Source organism: Oncorhynchus masou, chromosome 11 (assembly GCF_036934945.1).
Source record: "Oncorhynchus masou masou isolate Uvic2021 chromosome 11, UVic_Omas_1.1, whole genome shotgun sequence".
Lineage (NCBI taxonomy): Eukaryota > Metazoa > Chordata > Actinopteri > Salmoniformes > Salmonidae > Oncorhynchus > Oncorhynchus masou.
Window position 1 is genome coordinate 54,861,361 of NC_088222.1, and position 19,954 is coordinate 54,881,314.

Genomic DNA, 19,954 nt, shown 5'->3' on the forward strand with positions numbered 1-19,954 from the left:
AACTTTAAACAACACTTTTTATGGATATCTTTAAGAAATGGCATTCTTCTTGCCACTCTTCCATAAAGGCCAGATTTGTGCAATATACAACTGATTGTTGTCCTATGGACAGAGTCTCCCACCTCAGCTGTAGATCTCTGCAGTTCATCCAGAGTGATCATGGGCCTCTTGGCTGCATCTCTGATCAGTCTTCTCCTTGTATGAGCTGAAAGTTTAGAGGGACGGCCAGGTCTTGGTAGATTTGCAGTGGTCTGATACTCCTTCCATTTCAATATTATCGCTTGCACAGTGCTCCTTGGGATGTTTAAAGCTTGGGAAATCTTTTTGTATCCAAATCCGGCTTTAAACTTCTTCACAACAGTATCTCGGACCTGCCTGGTGTGTTCCCTGTTCTTCATGACGCTCTATGCGCTTTTAACGGACCTCTGAGACTATCACAGTGCAGGTGCATTTATACGGAGACTTGATTACACACAGGTGGATTGTATTTATCATCATTAGTCATTTAGGTCAAAATTGGATCATTCAGAGATCCTCACTGAACTTCTGGAGAGAGTTTGCTGCACTGAAAGTAAAGGGGCTGAATAATTTTGCACGCCCAATTTTTCAGTTTTTGATTTGTTAAAAAAGTTTGAAATATCCAATAAATGTCGTTCCACTTCATGATTGTGTCCCACTTGTTGTTGATTCTTCACAAAAAAATACAGTTTTATATCTTTATGTTTGAAGCCTGAAATGTGGCAAAAGGTCGCAAAGTTCAAGGGGGCCGAATACTTTCGCAATGCACTGTATATACAACCGTACTCCAATGCAGGAGTCCTGCAAGACATTTCCATGCATCCAGGTTAAGGCCTGCTACCAGCAGGAGTCCTGCAAGACATTTCCATGCATCCAGGTTAAGGCCTGCTACCAGCAGGAGTCCTGCAAGACATTTCCATGCATCCAGGTTAAGGCCTGCTACCAGCAGGAGTCCTGCAAGACATTTCCATGCATCCAGGTTAAGGCCTGCTACCAGCAGGAGTCCTGCAAGACATTTCCATGCATCCAGGTTAAGGCCTGCTACCAGCAGGAGTCCTGCAAGACATTTCCATGCATCCAGGTTAAGGCCTGCTACCAGCAGGAGTCCTGCAAGACATTTCCATGCATCCAGGTTAAGGCCTGCTACCAGCAGGAGTCCTGCAAGACATTTCCATGCATCCAGGTTAAGGCCTGCTACCAGCAGGAGTCCTGCAAGACATTTCCATGCATCCAGGTTAAGGCCTGCTACCAGCAGGAGTCCTGCAAGACATTTCCATGCATCCAGGTTAAGGCCTGCTACCAGCAGGAGTCCTGCAAGACATTTCCATGCATCCAGGTTAAGGCCTGCTACCAGCAGGAGTCCTGCAAGACATTTCCATGCATCCAGGTTAAGGCCTGCTACCAGCAGGAGTCCTGCAAGACATTTCCATGCATCCAGGTTAAGGCCTGCTACCAGCAGGAACATGGAGCACTCAATGTCATAAATGTCATGCATATTTTTTAAATATATATAATTCTCCACTCATAAGAGGAGTGGAGAAGCCCTATACATCATAAACCTGTCTACCCCTGGAGTAACCTGTCAAAGAGACTCATTAGAGGGTTTGGCAGGAGGCCATGGGCCAATGGGAAGATTCAAATTCAACCACAGAGTAAGGCTGTTTATAAACCAAAATGCATGAAACACATGTCCAACACAGCTGTTTGGTCAGGAAATACACTGTTTTACGTTTTTAATTGGTTGAAGGATAGTCTTTGCAACTTTTCTGATGGACAGCACAACTCAAGCCTCTCCCCCAACACACTCCTCTCTTTGAATGCCATTGAGGTACTGTATATTTTACGCATCCCTAATTCAAGCCCAGGTTGGTGTGAGGAGGGGGACGGAAGCAACACTGTTACATAAACCTCCTTCACTATGGCTGTCTGTCTGTGTGATGACACACAGCATATTATCCAGGGCCACTGGTTGGATTGGATTTAATGTACTGACTCCAAAACTCATGCTATCTCCTCCAGACAAGTCACCCAGACAACCTAACACGTGTCCATCCCCCTATCCCCAGGTGAGTCTGCTGGGCCATGGAACTCTAGAGCTGCACATGAAAAAACTGCCACCCTGTTGTCAGCTATCAGCAGACAGTTCCCTGAGGAAGGATGCAACTAGAGTATCAAGGCTTTTCAAAGGCCAAATTTGGAGGATAATCACCAAACACAAAGTTTTGTAATAACTACTCATGTTTTTTTTTTTTAAGTTGTTACAAAATAGCCTGTTTTTCACATTTTCACTAAGTAGTATTGTAACTTAAACATCAAACAACATGCAGACATCAATTTGTATTGAATATAAGTATATAAGGCATCACACAGCTGTGCCAACTAAAATATATATACCACACTAGCCTGAAGAATAGGACAAATAGACAAGTGAATATAAGTCAGTTATTGTTACTGTGGCAGTTTGTATGAATGAGTGACTACATAAAATACACGTTAACATGTTAAATGGCTACGAGACAGAGATAAGGAGACTCTCGCTTTAACTGTCAGGTAAAGTAACAGTCAGTTAGCTGGAAGTAGATGTATCGCCATCCAGACCCATGTCACAGCATGCAGAGGCCTGATGGGAAGATGACAATATTATGTACCTGTCATCACCAAAGCCGTGTTACCATTTACTGAACATGTTGCTGAACAATTCAACCATTTTGTTAGTGTCATTGATATAAATGGGCAATTCATATACAATATCCAGTTCATAAGCATTGACTGTAATACCTCTAGGGTCCTGTGGTTGTCTGGCAGCTTTCTGCTTTCTAGTGATCTTACTCCTTCTCCTTCTGAAATGCAATAACAACAAAAACATGAATAATAATGAGCCTAGTCAGTCAGTAACTTGGCTAACTAAACACTCATGTAAATGTAAACAAGCCTTTTCAACCAAATTACACCAAAACAATACAAGTTATAATCTCCACCCGGCACAGCCAGAAGAGGACTGGCCACCCCACATAGCCTGGTTCCTCTCTAGGTTTCTTCCTAGGTTTTGGCCTTTCTAGGGAGTTTTTCCTAGCCACCGTGCTTCTACACCTGCATTGCTTGCTGTTTGGGGTTTTAGGCTGGGTTTCTGTACAGCACTTTGAGATATCAGCTGATGTACAAAGGGCTATATAAATAAATTGTGCCAGGTGGAGATTATAAGAGAACATGGCCAAGATGTTCAAATGTTCATAGATGACCAGCAGGGTCAAATAATAATAATCACAGTGGTTTTCAAGGGTGCAACAGGTCAGCACCTCAGGAGTAAATGTCAGTTGGCTTTTTATAGCCAATCATTTAGAGTATCTCTACCGCTCCTGCTGTCTCTAGAGAGTTGAAAACAGCAGGTCTGGGACAGGTAGCACGTCCGGTGAACAGGTCAGGGTTCCTTAGCCGCAGGCAGAACAGTTGAAACTGGAGCAGCAGCACGACCATGTGGACTGGGGACAGCAAGGAGTCATTAGGCCAGGTAGTCCTACGGCATGGTCCTAGGGCTCAGGTCCTCAGAGAGAGAGAGAGAAAGAGAGTAAGAAAGAGAGAAATAGAGAAAGAAAGAGAGAAAAAGAGAGAGAGAATTAGAGCAAGCATACTTAAATTCACACAGGACATTGGATAAGACAGGAGAAATACTCCAGATATAACAGACTGACCCTAGCCCCCCGACACAAACTATTGCAGCATAAATACTGGAAGCTGAGAGAGGAGGGGTCGGGAGACACTGTGGCCCCGTCCGACAATACCCCCGGACAGGGCCAAACAGGCAGGATATAACCCCACCCACTTTGCGAAGGCACAGCCCCCACACCACTAGAGGGATGTCTCTATCCACCAACGTACCACCCTGAGACAAGGCCGAGTGTTGACCACGAAGATCTCCCCCATGACACAACCCAAGAGGGGACTTCAACCCGGACAGGAAGATCACGTCAGTGACTCAACCCCTCAAGTGATGCACCCCTCCTAGGGATGACGTGGAAGAGCACCAGTAAGCCAGTGACACAGCCCCTGTAATAGGGTTAGAGGCAGAGAATCCCAGTGGAGAAAGGGGAACCGGCCAGGCAGAGACAGCAAGGGCGGTTTGTTGCGCCAGTGCCTTTCCGTTCACCTTCACACTCCTGGGCCAGACTACACTCAATCATAGGACCAACTGAAGAGATGTGTCTTCAATAAAGACTTAAAGGTTGAAACCGAGTCTGCGTCTCTCACATAGATAGGCAGACCATTCCATAAAAATGGAGCTCTATAGGAGAAAGCCCTGCCTCCAGCTGTTTGCTTAGAAATTCTAGGGACAGTAAGGAGGCCTGCGTCTTGTGACCGTAGCGTACGTGTAGGTATGTACAGCAGGACCAAATCGGAAAGACAGGTAGAAGCAAGCCCATGTAATGCTTTGTAGGTTAGCAGTAAAACCTTGAAATCAGCCCTTGCCTTGACAGGAAGCCAGTGTAGGGAGGCTAGCACTGAGTAATATGATCAAATGTTTTGGTTCTAGTCAAGATTCTAGCAGCCGTGTTTAGCACTAACTGAATTTTATATATTGCTTTATCCGGAAAGTAGAGCATTGCAGTAGTCTAACCTAGAAGTGACAAAAGGATGGATGAATTTTTCTGCAGCATTTTGGACAGAAAGTTTCTGTTTTTTTGCAATGTTATGTAGAGGGAAAAAAGCTGTCCTTGAAACAGTCTTGATATGTTCGTCAAAAGAGAGATCAGGGTCCAGAGTAACGCCGAGTTCCTTCACAGTTTAATTTGAGACTACTGTACAACCATCAATATTAATTGTCAGATTCAACAGAAGATCTCTTTGTTTCTTGGGACAGGCATCTCTGTTCTGTCCAAGTTTAAAAGTAGAACATTTGCCGCCATCCACTTCCTTATGTCAGAAACCCAGGCTTCCATGGAGAACAATTTTGGGGCTTCACCATGTTTCATCGAAATGTACAGTGTACAGTGTGTCGTCCGCATAGCAGTGAAAGTTAACATTATGTTTCCGAATTACATCAAGAGGTAAAATATATAGTGACAACAATAGTGGTCCTAAAACGGAGCCTTGAGGAACACTGAAATTTACATTTGAATGTCAGAGGACAAACCATCCACAGAGACAAACTGATATCTTTCCGACAGATAAGATCTAAACCAGGCCAGAACCTGTCTGTGTAGACCAATTTGGGTTTCCAATCTCTCCAAAAGAATGTGGTGATCGATGGTATCAAAAGCAGCACTAAGGTCTAGGAGCACGAGGATAAATGCTGAGCCTCGGTCTGACGCCATTAAAAGGTCATTTACCACCTTCACAAGTGCAGTCTCAGTGCTATGATGGGGTCTAAAACCAGACTGAAGCGTTTCGTATACATTGTTGGTCTTCAGGAAGGCAGTAACAGCTTTTTCAAATTTTTTTTGAGGGGAATGGGAGATTCAATATAGGCCGATAGTTTTTTATATTTTCTGGGTCAAGGTTTGGCTTTTTCAAGAGGCTTTATTACTGCCACTTTTGGTAAGTTTGGTACACATCCGGTGGATAGAGAGCCGTTTATTGCATTCAACATAAGGCCATTATATGACTGTCTAGTAGCAAGGGAGACAGCCGGTTCTATACATAATTTGTACTAGAAACAAAAGAAGGTTGGTTGGTTGCAATTAGTTCACTGATAAGTACCCTACTGGATACCTACTTTCTGCCTGTAGATTGGGTACGTTATAGCCTAACAAGGGGAAGATGCCATTTGGTGGCCATATGCATACGATCGCTCACTCACTCAATCACTCACACAATTTAATCACATTAGTGCTACATATTATCTAATTAACACCTTGGGTGTACATAACAACGGTTGTCCTCTTCGCTCATCTTTAAGTGTCTGGAACATTTGCCTATAATGGAACGTGCGGCCTGCAGTGGCCACAACTCTAGCCTGCTCATTTCTGGGAGATACAGTAGATGGGTTGTTCCACGAAATGAGCCCCTTTTGGGTAGTGTAACTTGGTGAACAAAAGACGTATGAATTAACCTAATTTTAACATTCTGTCATTTTCAACTGAATAAAAAAACAAGGTTTCCCATCTCCAGAGATTAAATAAATAATTACTATAGTAAGTGCCTACTAAGTGCTAAATAAAGTAACAGAGTTGACAATGATTTAACCTTAAATCAGCCATAAATCCCCTTCTGACATGAATGGAAGTGTGTTGTGTGCAACTGGGAATGCCAGCTTCACAAAACAATTTAGCCTGTCTATCTATGGGTAACCAGGTTATGCTCGACCCACTCAGTTTTCTACCACAAATCACCAGTAAATGCCCAAAGAGTGTAGAACCATCTCATCTGCTTTTACATTATGATTTCACCATTAGATGTTCAATGTTTCTTTATATTTTTTTATATTTTTAAGGAATAGTTTCACCATATTACAAGAGTTCAGCTCACAGGTTTGACCTTAAAATAAGGGACCGTTTTATGTTTTTTAAATTAATCCCTAATAACAATAATTTTCAGAAAAGTATTTGTCAAAGCAATAAAATAATTAGGGCATTACAATGATGTTAAAAACTTGAGACATTTTTGGGTTAAAATCTTCCTAGAAGTCACAGAGTACAAGAGGTATGTCAAAATTGTTTCTTTTTAGAATTCTAGAATTTTCCATGTGGTCTATATCAAAGAGCACATCTTTTACTATAACAGGCTTTTAAAATGCAATGTTGGTGTACAATTTCTACTTAAAATATCAAAGGGATGCAAAAGTGACTCATTTTGTGGAACGACCCAGCTATGTGCGTCCCAAATGGCACCCTATTCCCTATGTAGGGAATGCACACTGAGTGTACAAAACATTAGGAACACGTTCCTAATATTGGCCCATGTTGACTCCAATGCTTCCCACAGTTGTGTCAAGTTGACTGGATGTCCCTTAGGTGGCGGACCATTCTCAATACACACAGGAAACTGTTGAGTATGAAAAACCCTGCAACATTGCAGTTCTTGACACACTCAAACTGGTGTGCCTGGCACCTACTACCCTACCCAGTTCAAAGGCACTTAAATATTTTGTCTTGTCCATTCACCCTCTGAATGTCACACATACACAATCCATGTCTCAAGGCTTAAAAATCCTTCTTCAACCTGTCTCCTCCCCTTCATCTACACTGACTGAAGTGGATTTAACAAGTGACATCAATAAAAGATTTCACCTGGATCCACCTGGTCAGTCTATGCCACGGAAAGAGCAGATGTTCATAATGTTTTGTACACTCGGTGGAGGTCTCTGAATGTATGTTTGTGTAGGGCACTGGACAAAAGTAATGCACTATATAGGGACTAGGGTGCCATTTGGAACACATCCTCAGATAACATGGGGAATCATAGGCAAGGACATGAATGAACAATGATGAAGAGCTGAAATTCTAAATGCATTCACTCCTTTATTCGATCCTTTTAATTGGGCTCTAAAATGTATGTCTTATTTAGAAATATCCTGGTAACATGGCAGCATCATTATCAGAGTAAAGACATGAATGAACATGTTGACTTTACATGAATGAATGCATGAATGAATGAATGACCAAATGTAGCACTAACACAAATGGAAGCCATGTGAAATTTGCTCAAAGGGGTACAGAAAAACACTTGATCCATATTGAAATAGTATCACAGTTCCTTTGTCCTGTTGGTAAGGACACACAAACAGACCGCTGAACGGGGTGAAGTCAAACAGACACGAGTCATACGTCCCATTATTTTATTTCATCTCTACTCCTCCACAAACCAATAAAGCTTTTAGAATGTTTTTTCAATTCAAAGTCCCCCCCCCCCCCAAGACCACGCCCAGCGTGGATGGGTTTCTCTAGTCTGTGTACACCGGAGCTATACACAACATATACATACAGTATTATCTGTAGAAATATTTCAGTCATATATATATAGGAGATCAAAACACTTTAAAAAAACATATCAGGTAATTGTACACACACACAGACGATATACAATACCACAACAAGTGTTTCTGAGATGGAAAACTTGCACCGGTCTGAGGTGTGTGCGTGCGCTCGTGTGTGTACTGAAGTGAAGGGTTTGAAAGCATTTGAGGTCAGGCTTCGTGGGATTGTCATGGAAACTTAAACCACAAACACAAGCTCTAAAATACATCCTTTCAACTCGCTATTTATGTCTCACGCTCAATTTAAGACACTATTTTCTACCTATATTGTGCATATTGTTCATAATTTCCTATCATTTGGCAAACATGAACAGGTCAAGCTGCAGCTTTGTGAGCGTTCAAATTAATAAAGAAAGCTCTTTCAGTTTCAGGTTTTTAAGAACACTACTTTTTGGGTGCAACATATTTTGTTTGTTTTCTCAGACACTCAGACATGCTTACTGACCATTCTATTAAAAACACAATTTAAACAATTTTATTTTCAGGGCCATTTGAGGCATTCCTACATATGTAAAGCACCTATGCATAGAACACATCTGAGATCATGAATTAAATCGAATGAGACAGGAACCTAGCATGCATTCTCTATAGAAAGGTCATCAAAGGGTCCCTACGTTTTCCAGAAACTCAAATGAAGGCAGCTTACTATCGAAATGTTAGATAATGTATTAAATATATGTATTGCATCGGATTAATCGAGCGTTTTCTTTGAATCCCTAATGGTGAAACAGCCACGTCCGTTTGAGATATTACAACAACAAAGTTACTGCAATCAACAAACGCTGTTTTTTCCCACCTCAACAGCATTGCACACACGATGGAAGAGCACAATATGTACTGCACGCAGTTGTGCGACCCTCCTCGGCAACTAAATCAATAACGAGTGGTGGAGCGGCAAGTTGCGTTCGTTTCCTCCTGCTGCGTATTCCATCTTATTCCAAGGGTCACCTTTCCAAAGGTCACCTTTTGGTTGCACATCATCTCACGTTGGTTGACCTGCTTTCTACTCCTCTCACCAAGTCAACAGAAATGATTGTCATGTCGACTGATGAAAAATGTAAGGTACAGTATAAATCATTGTAATCTCATCATGGGCCCTTTTTCTCAGAAATACCATTTCATCTGCCCCGAATAGATCTCGTCTCAATTATCACTCTTAAAATTAGGCTTAACAACTTGACCTGAACTCGGTCAAATGGCCATTGCAGCAACATTGACCATGTCATAGCGCAAGAGAGTGGGGAAAATTATTCAGCAATGCTGTAAATGACTCACATTCATAATGTATGAAGTGCTACCCACTGTATCAATCCATTGCATATATTGTTGTTTCTTCTTTCAGATGAAACCCTCCTCTTTTTGGAATGTACAGATCCACTGTCTGCAAAGCCAATGAGTGCAGGGTCATAGTCATTAGCGCACACAATAGCAAAATGCTTTGTAGAGGAAAACTAGTGTTTCTTATTGGACAAATTCAGGTACGTCCTTCTCCGTTGTCGCCCATTTGCTTCGTAGTGAATATGACCCATGTCTAAAGCGTTGTATCCCAATGCGTAACGTTGATAAACTCAGACATAATTATTTTGGCCTAAATGTTACTTCTGCACACCGTGCACTGTGTATGACTTCATCCCAATCCCTCAAACATACCAGTTAGTGGCTGAATCAACGGCCACAGGCTTTGTTTGTTTCCAAAGTCGTCACAGGAAACCTTGAGAGTCCAACCAATTGAACATACATGGGTGGCAAGCAAATATGGAAGTGTTTAGCTGTCTAAATTCAATTCGAAATGAAAATGTATTTTGATAGCTATGCTTCTTCCATAGACAGATGGGGAGATACTAAAATTGTAGTTTTAGCCACAGTTGATACCATTCTTGTACATGTTTACATTTGGGGCATTTTAAATCAACAAACACAAACGATGTGGGAATGGTTGACTGTGTCAACTTGACACATCCAATGCGCCAGGACATAGCCCACAACAGACATCTTTGGGAAGACAGAGGAGTACAGTAGGTCAGACCCGAGTTCAAATACTATCCGAAATCTTTCAAATACTTTGAGTTTGTTTTAGCCTGCCGAGAGTGTCAAATGGGTGGGGTCTGCAGTTTTAGGACTTTTCTATTGGTCCATAAAAGCCAGGAAAACTCAATCAAGCACAGCTGAAATATTTGAAATGATTTCAAATGGTACTGTATTTGAATCCAGTTCTGCAGTGGGTGACCACTGAACGTTTCTTTCACATTTCTCGTACACACTGTACATAAATAAATCCCTACATATCTGCCTCTGAATACTGTACAATTTCCGTTAGTCTTGTTTTTTTCCAGCTTCAAGCATATTCTTCAACGAGGAAGTTCACAGTTTTAATCATCAAATATTTCGTAGGGATCAAAGTTTTTCGGGTTCAGCTGCAGTATCCCTTCGTAAAATGACGTCCCTCTCCGGAGAAATACCCTCCCTAAAATACTGTCAGTCTGTGGTTAAAAGCTGATCAACCAGGTGCCCTGTGAAGAAGGTTCATAGAGCGACATAGTTTAACATCCACATGATCATAACACTGATCATTATGATCTCTCTGTCTGACACAGTATTTGGTGCTGATAACAAATACTGGGTAAAACAACCTAAATTATTTTTGAAGTGCCGGTAGAGACGCATTCAAGCTCCATCGAATGTGTAAAATCACTTAGGGTCCATACCAATGCCTATACAGTACACTCCCAAGTACATCCTATTCCAGACAGTACAGGACAGCCACAAATGAATTGATACAACACAAAGCAGCTAAATAAAAGATGATAACAATACTGCCCAAAATTTAAAAAAAATGATACGTTAGCATAAAACTTGACACGTAAATCTTGGCAACAATGAATAGATGCACCCATAACCTAAAACAAATCATCCTGAAGGACAAGGTTGAAGACGTGTATGGATAAAACCTAAGCACAACGTTGATATAACATTTGGGGTTGGCTAGGGCCAAGAAAGCCCTGTTCCCGGAAGAACGCTGCATCACTGGAAAATACTGGGTGTTTCTCAAAATGCATACTATCATGCTCCGAGCACGCAAATTGAAGCACAGGAGGGTCGGAGTGTGAGTCCAAATCAAAGTATGCGAAACAGAGCACTTCTCGAAAACGTACTCTGTTTGTACATATTTTGAAGCTGAAGTGAGAGAAAATAAATTCTGACATCTCATATGTTGCCTGACTACAATATTTTATCTGGATACTTTAATAAATACATGCTGTGTTAATTTTGGCATGTTTACCTTCCTACAATACCCACTGTAGTATATGTAGATCGCAAGCCCGTAGTAAGTCAATAAGGCTAACTGGCTAGCTACTACTGTTAGCTAGCCAGATGGTCACAAAGAATTGTTAGCTAGCTAACCATGAAGAATTAAATGTCTACTTTGCATGACATTAGTTTTAGGTCATTTTTGCCTGTTAAACTATCTGATGAGCTAGGTAATTACAATTCACATGTAGCTAGCTGATAGTTATAAAGTAAAACAATTTGCTTTGTGTATATCTGGTTTCATCTCTATTGTCATTGTCCTGGCTGGAAGAAAGTTCCGTGAATGGGGAAGTGCAGCATGAGAATACAATAGGGGATGTGCTTCTTCAAATGTAATGTTTTATGCGTTCTCCACACTCTCGTCCTCACATGAATGAACTCAAGAGAACGTCTTCTAAGAATGCACTCGGAGCATGACAGAGTGGAGCATGGTAGTATGCATATTGAGAAACACCTACTGCGTACCTCTGCAAAAGCTGACCGCTTTCTCATCCGTGTATACTAACAAGCTGGCAACGTAACCAGTTAACCAATACATTCTCACTGCTGCTAAAAGCTATGGCTAGCTCCCCTGTCCACGAATACAAATCAAAGGGGTAGGGGTACTCTACACGCAGTAGAGAGCATGCCTTAGAAAACATGAACACACAAACACAAACATAGAAACACAAACGCCATGGCACAAGCTTTCAGGGAAACCTGCCCTGATACACCATGGAAGCCTGGTAAAAATTTGCCCTGACTGCAATTCAAAACAAGAAAGACATACGTCATTATAATATATTCATATTCGTATGTATATATATATGTATGCATTTATAATATACTATGATTCCTGGAGGTTCTATCCTATAAATGATGGGTTGTGTTGAAACACTGCACGTTGATTGTGGTTCCGTTTATGATCGTAACCTGGTCCCAGAGTCCAAAGGTCTGTAAAAAAAGGGGATACTGCAGCACCAAAACTTTGTCCCAGAGTTCCTAAAAAGGCTATGGAGGAACACAAGGAACCCCTGACCCAGTATTATTTTTGCTCTTCTGAGACAAATATGCCGACGTTTCAATACACATCTCCATCGAAAACTTTATTTTTTTCTCAGAAATGCAAGCTTCCCTGACCCATCCCTTCTATCTTTGCTTTGTCCGTACTTTGTCCCCCAAAAAACAAACAAAACAAAACACTTTACAGTACAACATTCTCAGAGAACGAGGTGAAAAAAAGTCAGAGTTTAGGCCAATGTAGGTCATGGCACCTCTGTCTTTTCCCATGATGCAACGGTGCAGACGGAGTCCGCCCCAATCCTGTCCTGGTGGTGATGAGGTAACTTTCTGCCAGACGTTGGGCGGTGGGAGTGGAGTCGGTCGTTCTGGGAGACCTGTCGTTGTTCCCCCGTGCAAGAAAACATATTTCTCTTGTTTTCCTTTTCTCAAGACTTTCCCATAAATGGTTCCTTAGATATTGCACATAATGTCCTGGCTGGCGGCTTAAGGATTGTCTGTTTGTCAGTGATATCGACTCCTCTTCTGCTCCGATTCAGAGTTATAGTCTCTTAAGCCCATGCCCTTCTGCAGGTTTAGTAGTGAGTCCTTCATCTAGGAAAGGAAATATTTAAAGGAAAAGGAAATAAAACATTTTGCAGATCTTGCATTCAAGTCAATATGAAGTGGAATTTGTTAAATGTTTTTTAGCATGTGGAACAAGTTGATTCAATCCTAAATTCACGTCAGGGTCAAATCAAATATTGATGGAGAACATTAAATACAGTACTGCATGTGTGATTGAACAACAATCTACGACACACAGACACATTCTTGAATGTTCTTTAACGTTTGTGAATGAACATTCTTTCTCTGACCAAATTAGTCAGTTATGAATCAGTGTTCTCAGCTCTGACTGGCTGTCTCACCTCGTCCAGCAACATCACCGACGACTTGATGATCTCCTTCCACTTCTGCAGCTCATCGTCATGGTACCGCTGCTGCGACTCCAGAAGCTGGGCCCACTCCAGCTGCGTCTGTGGAAGTTTACTGTGAGAGAGAAACACACACACACACACACACACACAGTGAAATATTGCCATCTAGAGGATGTAATGTATTATGGCTGATATGTATGATTGTTTTAGCAATAAGGTCCGAGGGGCGAAGCAAAGTGCCTGAATAAAGGGAAAGGGGGATACCTAGTCAGTTGTTTAACTGAATGCAGTGGTACATTGGCCATATACCATAAAACGGTGAAGTGGATTTATTGATATTATAAGTGACCAACATACATATAACAGTAAACAAGCACCGTAGTAGTCATAGCAGTGGTACTATATTTTGTATGATATACACGCGGCTGGAATGCTGTTTCAGCCAATCAGCACCCAAACTACCCGGGTTATAATATGTATTATGACTGTCTCTGGTAATTTATAGTGTCTAAAAACACAGTGGTCCACAATGTCGTTTTGAATCTGCAATATGTCTTGTCAATTGCTGTAATACTGTGGAGGGAACACTTGAATAACCGTTCCATACTACAAGTCTACCTTACAATTCCACCGTGCCGGTATTGAATTGGGTTGTGTTGTATTTGTGTGAAGTACCTTTCTTGTGGTCGTAGGCCATGCCACGAGGTCAGGCTCTGTGTGGTGTACTCCAGCATCCACAGCTTATAGAAAAGCATCATGTTCAGAAACACCAACAATACTAGGCTGTGTAGATAGATAGATAGATAGATAGATAGAGACAGAGAGATAGAGAGAGAGAGAGAGAAGAAAGACAAAAACTTCGTAAAACTACTGACATAAGTCGATGTTAGATGAGAGATATCAGGATTCGCCTGGAATGTGAATGCCTACATCTACTGCAAAGGAAGGATGTTAATTCTCTGGTCCAGTGTATGTATGGGGTGAAATAAGTCCATCAAACACATCTAATCATCAAAATTAACATGGCGTTATGAAAAAAAGTTGAATACCTTATACAGATCCTAGGATGCATGAATGGAGACAGGGAAAGAGAGTGAGAGAAGAGAAGAAAAGAAAAGAAGGGAAGGGAAGGGGAGGGGAGGGAGGGAAGAGGAGGGGAGGGAAGGGGAGTGGAGGGAAGGGGAGTGGAGGGGAGAGAGAGAGAGAAGAGGAAGAGAGAGAGAAGAGGGAAGAGAGAGAGAGAGAAGAGAGAGAGAGACAGAGAGAGAGACAGAGAGAGAGACAGAGAGAGAGACAGAGAGAGAGACAGAGAGAGAGACAGAGAGAGAGACAGAGAGAGAGACAGAGACAGAGAGAGAGAGACAGAGAGAGAGAGACAGAGAGAGAGAGACAGAGAGAGAGACAGAGAGAGAGAGAGAGAGAGAGACAGAGAGAGAGACAGAGAGAGACAGAGAGAGACAGAGAGAGAGAGAGAGAGAGAGAGAGGACAATTACACACACCACCAGAAAAGAAAGAAAGAAGACAGTGTTTCGTATGTCCCCTCTCATACTGCATTCTACTTTAGAGTAGTAGGAGAGGGGAAATCAGATTACCAATGAATGGTTGGCTTTAATACGCACAGAAAGTGGAAACGCATGGATGCTCGTCACAATGTGGACATCTTCAAACTGGAGACACCTCGGTCAGTTTTGGAGACAGGTTTTTTCAAACAGTGTAACGGTATCTAGCGGAAGAGTTTAGAAGCAGTGCCAGTTAATAGGCAACTGCACCACTCTTTGTGACGTGACAATGTCTTCAAAACGGCGTCTCCAGTAATGTTGACTTTTTTGACATACTCCACTTTCCAAGTGTATTGGTACACCAAGAACAAGAGGTGTGATTTAATCGAATGAGTCACAACTCATAACAGGCAACTGTGACACATTAATGACACAGAAAACATTCAACATCATCTGAGAGAAATGTAGAGATCAGAGATATCCATGGTTACTTCAATGGATCTATATGAGGGTGAGAGTCAGACTTCTCCACCCATAGAATTAAAATGACTACAAAGGCCATCTTAGGGGCTTTGTCCATTCTAGTAATTCTATATCTATGCATCCACCTCTCAGAAATAGCATGGTGAAAGAGTATTTTAAACAAGCAGCAGTGGTGACAGCTCCCAGGGTGGCAATGGAAGGACACTCACACGAAGCTGATGATGAGGAGTAGCTTGGAGACACTGTAGAGCGCTAGGCCTCCTGGGACATTGTCCGGGATGTATCTGGTTTGAGTGGAACCTGCTGGAAGAGAGGCGGCCATTTTGGATCAAAAAAGCCATTCATTATCTAATATTATATTCCCGTCAGTTGCAGGTAACAAAAGGTTTGTTTTTTAGAACACTGTACAGCGGTTTGTGCTTGGAAAAGCTACAGCAAACATTCTGGGAATTTTTCTGATAGTTGTTCCATTGAGCAAGGAAAACTCAATCAAAAGCACCTAAAGAATTTGAATAGTATTTGAACCAAGGTCTGATTGAAACCATATTATTGGCAATTGATAACAGCGGCTTAAGGCTTGAGGGTGTCCTAAAATGTACACCATACTCTGCGTCAAACACAGCTATCAACGGTCAGATGGTCAGTCCCCTCTGACCTGCCACGTGTTTGATCCGGTGGCGGTGGGTGACCTCCTCGTCCTCGGGCGTGGTGACGGAGCTGAGGGCTTCGTCCATGTGTGGGGGCCGCAGGTGCACCAGGGGCCGTTTCCGTCGCCTCAATGCCCCTGCCCGTAGAGCCCTGGCCTTGGGGGACTGTCTGTGGGGCTCGGCCAGGACCACCTCCACCTTACTCAGCTCCAGCTCTGGAAATGGTTAAAGGAAGCTGTGTTACACAGCGTCTGTCTCAAATGGCACCCTATTCCCTAAATAGGGCACTACTTTTGACCCGGCCCATAGGTATGGTACTGTATGGTATTCAGAGGCTGTGTCATTCTAAATCACGCAGAGATTTAATAGCCAGGATGCCGGTATGTTTCCGCTATATACAACTCATTTGTTGTGAGTTGTTGCCTTGGGTTGTTTTGGCAAGACAACTTGTAAATGGTCAGCTTAAGATGACAGACTGGCATGCAAGCTAGAGGTTTAAGCAGTGCTCACATTCTTTGAGTTAAATAAACATTTACTTCAATAATTTCTCTTGGACAAGCAGTATCTAAACAGTACCTATTCCAGTGTCTCAAGTGAGAATACAAACACATGCAGTTGTTTTAAAATTCAGAGATACCAATCCTTAGCCTCGTATAACCATCCTGATCTCTTGAGCTTATATTCTGTTTCGCTTCACGGGTCCTTTGATGAAGCGAAGTGAAACTAAACGGGAGCACAGAGGGCAGGATGGAGGATCAGCCGAACAAATCCCAGGCTCCAGAAATACTCCCAGGCTACATACTGTACCATTGGTAGTTGTAGTCATGTTTTAGATACAACTGACCTAAGTGTCTGAAGTACTCATCCAAGCCACTCCAGAAGTTCCTCTCGATGAAGCCCTTGACCAGCCCCCATGGCTGTTTCCTGTAGCGCAGCTCTGTGGATACCCTGCAGGTCACAACACTCACACAAACACATGCGCGCACACACACAGAGGCATATACATTTTTACTTGATTTGACATACACACACACAGACACCACACACATAAATAAACTCCCAGTACACCTCCTTGGCCCACTGTAGGGGTCAACCTTAAATAAATGTAACTTATTTTCCTAAAGGCTAGAATACATTTCACCGAAAGGAGTCAAGTACCGCATTATCAAGACGGTGTTCAGTAGCGACAACCGTGTTTTTAAACACAGAGTGAACTGCGGAGATACTAACAGAACGTATCCAATCAGAACACAGCACGTCTAGACAGAAAACAGGAAATCTATCTGACCTGAGCCGACACTTCTTCTTGGCCACCCTGGTGAGCACGTAGCGGTTTAGGGTGTAGAAGTAGTCATGGTAGGGGACATCGTGTGCTATCACCTCAGCATCTATGATGTAGCACTCGCTTTCCTGGCTGGCCTTGTACAGCGTCTAGACCACACCAATAATATGACACAGTTGAGTTAACAGACAAAAAAAAAGGCCTATTCCAGCTTTCAGCTATTTGTAATGAAAAAATGAATGTGGTGACTTTTCTATACATTTCAGTGCCGCGCATAAGTGCTAAACCCATAATGCATAATAAGACTAAGCTATAAGCATTCATAATAACCTGTGGTTCATTAATGCAGCCTATGAAAACACATACAGTACATAACCATAATAGCATTCACAATGCATTGCACACAGATTATTATATATATATATATATATATATATATATATATTTTAAAGAGTTACCATTGTGTTTGCATTTAACAGTGGCACTACAGTGAGTGTAGTTACAGTATGTCAGTGCAAACACAGCATGAAAACAAACCGTGTACAACATTTAAAACTGCTATGACATGCAGTGCCACTGGGGGGGGCTCCACTCACCTGCGTCTCAGTCACGGTGGCTGTCTTGGGGGCCAGGGGGTTGGTGAGGGAGATGGTGTACATGATCTCTCTGGTCTGGTTGCCCGTCTCCTCTTTCTCTTTCTTCCAGGGGTGATAGACTATGTCTAGATCAATAGTGAAGGTGGACAGAAAGATCAACTCCTTTAGATTTGGCAGAAGTTTAGTCCGACACACACTGAGGGTTTTGTGCAATTCTTTCAAAATGCATCCTACCTGCCTCCCTTCCATTACTGATCTGTGAGTTATTGGATAAGTGAAGTGAGGTTTCCACCGTATCGCTTTCACCAGTCCAGCCATGTCAGATCAGTAGAGGAAGGAAGGAGAACAATGAGAAGGAAAGAGAGAAAGAAAGAGACCTTTCTACAGTATCTGAACAGGGCCAGTATTCACAAAGCGTCTCAGAGTAGGAGGGCTGATCTAGGATCCATTTAATCTGACTCTAAAACTGGTCTGGGTACTGTTGGTGTCACCTGAAAAGCGTCTCTCCTCCAGGAAGTCCCTCATGAAGGTGGACTCGGTGAAGAGGATGTCGTACATCTTGTCAACGCTGAACTCGTACACCTCGTTTATGTACTGCTTCCCATTCAGGTCCTCATGGAAGGCCTGTACCTCCCCTGCTGCACACACACACACACACACACACACACACACACACACACACACACACACACACACACACACACACACACACACACACACACACACACACACACACACACACACACACACACACACACACCCACACACACACACACACACACACACACGCACACACACAGACACACAGACAGCAAGAGGAAGGAGAGTAAGTGTGTGAGAGATGGGTGTGTGTGTTGTACATGAACAGTGACAGTGTATGTGAGTGAAATGTGTGCATGAGAGAGCTGGTGTGTAAGCGGCACAAACCTTCGTCGTGCGTCTCGGAGGAGTCGCTGAGCTCGGTAGGGAGGTCCTCGTTGTCGTTGAAGTCCAGCGAGCGCGAGGGGGCGGGGCTACTGGGACCACTGCTCCGGTTGTCCAACCCCGGCAACTGGAGGGTCAGGAGTTCTCCATCGGGGAGACACAGGGGGAACTCGTCCACGACAGCCAAGTTAAACTATAGAGGAGGAGGGGTCATGAGCTCAACTGAAACCCTAGGTCCGACTACCTACAGTACATACTTTGTGAAGCTCAGTCAGGTATAATATTTGTCTTTGGTTGAAATGCCACTACTGTGGCCTGGGGTGGTCTAGCAGACTGAGCCGCTGACTCTGGAACACTCTATGATTTGGTATAATCCAGTGGTACTCACGGGGAGGAGTGATTCGATCGTGTTCGGACAGGGTAGGGCGTTGTTGGGAAAGGCTCTGTGGGACAACAGGGGGCTGGTGTCTCCCTTGGCGTCAGGCATCTTGGCGAAGTTGGTGTCATTATCCTCCACGGGCAGCTCCTCGCAGTACCTACACCACAGGGACGCGCAACAGCTGTAGGTCAAGGTTATCAGCTCGGGGAACGATGCCAGCCTTTACGATGCATGGTGATGGGGGGGGGGGGGTGTATGACGTCAGAACTCACCCCATGGTGTTGAAGTCATCGTCTGGAGGCACGTAGTCCTCGTCGTCGCTGGTCAGACCCAGCTCGTTGCCATAACACTGATGGACAAAATGCCACAACTCTTTGGGACACAAGGGCTGAGAGGGATAGAGAGAGATGGAGAGATAGAAGGAGAGATAGAGAGAAAAGAGGAGAGAGAAGGAGGGATAAGAGAAAGAATGGGAAAAGGGTCAGTTTGGACTAAATTGGCAACAATACACACAAGTGCCCCCCAGCCTTTTAGTTGAATTAAAAGTGAACTATCATAAATGTAACAGTCTTACCTTTTCTAGCAGAGCATTCTGCCATAGTCTGAACATCATCATGTATGTCCGGTCCCTCGCTCCGAACGAGGTGAAAAAGTGCTGTGGGAAGCAAGAAAAATAAAGGATATGACATCACCGACCTGATATACACATGGCTTTTCTATGTACCTATAGTGCCTTCATTTACTATTCATAACCCTGGACTTGTTTCACATTCTGTTCAGTTACAGCATTAATTCCATGAAATTGTTGTTGTTTTTTCCACCCATTAAATACAATACTCCATAATGACAAAGTGAAAACATATTTATATACATTTTTGCACATTTATTGAAAATGAATTACAGAAATATCTCATTTACATAATATTCACAC

General features: G+C 42.9%; 1 protein-coding gene across 4 annotated transcripts in view; it reads right to left on the reverse strand.

Annotated features, from left to right (window-relative positions):
• Positions 1–7,775: 7,775 nt before the first annotated feature.
• LOC135548855 (protein Aster-B-like) overlaps positions 7,776–19,954 on the reverse strand; it is a 22,591-nt gene continuing 10,412 nt past the window's right edge. Inside the window, exons 5-17 of one of the 4 annotated variants that reach the window (XM_064978886.1) lie at positions 19,598–19,678; positions 19,296–19,411; positions 19,033–19,180; positions 18,648–18,837; positions 18,212–18,355; positions 17,721–17,845; positions 17,131–17,273; positions 16,687–16,790; positions 15,851–16,057; positions 15,405–15,495; positions 13,888–13,995; positions 13,204–13,324; positions 7,776–12,889 (exon numbers count right to left, since the gene is read on the reverse strand). In XM_064978886.1, coding sequence (XP_064834958.1) covers positions 12,800–12,889; positions 13,204–13,324; positions 13,888–13,995; positions 15,405–15,495; positions 15,851–16,057; positions 16,687–16,790; positions 17,131–17,273; positions 17,721–17,845; positions 18,212–18,355; positions 18,648–18,837; positions 19,033–19,180; positions 19,296–19,411; positions 19,598–19,678 — 1,668 coding nt within the window. In that variant the 3' untranslated portion in view covers positions 7,776–12,799. Of the gene's footprint in view, positions 12,890–13,203; positions 13,325–13,887; positions 13,996–15,404; positions 15,499–15,850; positions 16,058–16,686; positions 16,791–17,130; positions 17,274–17,720; positions 17,846–18,211; positions 18,359–18,647; positions 18,838–19,032; positions 19,181–19,295; positions 19,412–19,597; positions 19,679–19,954 lie in introns of all 4 variants that reach the window. The other 3 variants (XM_064978885.1, XM_064978884.1, XM_064978883.1) reach the window with 3 other exon arrangements.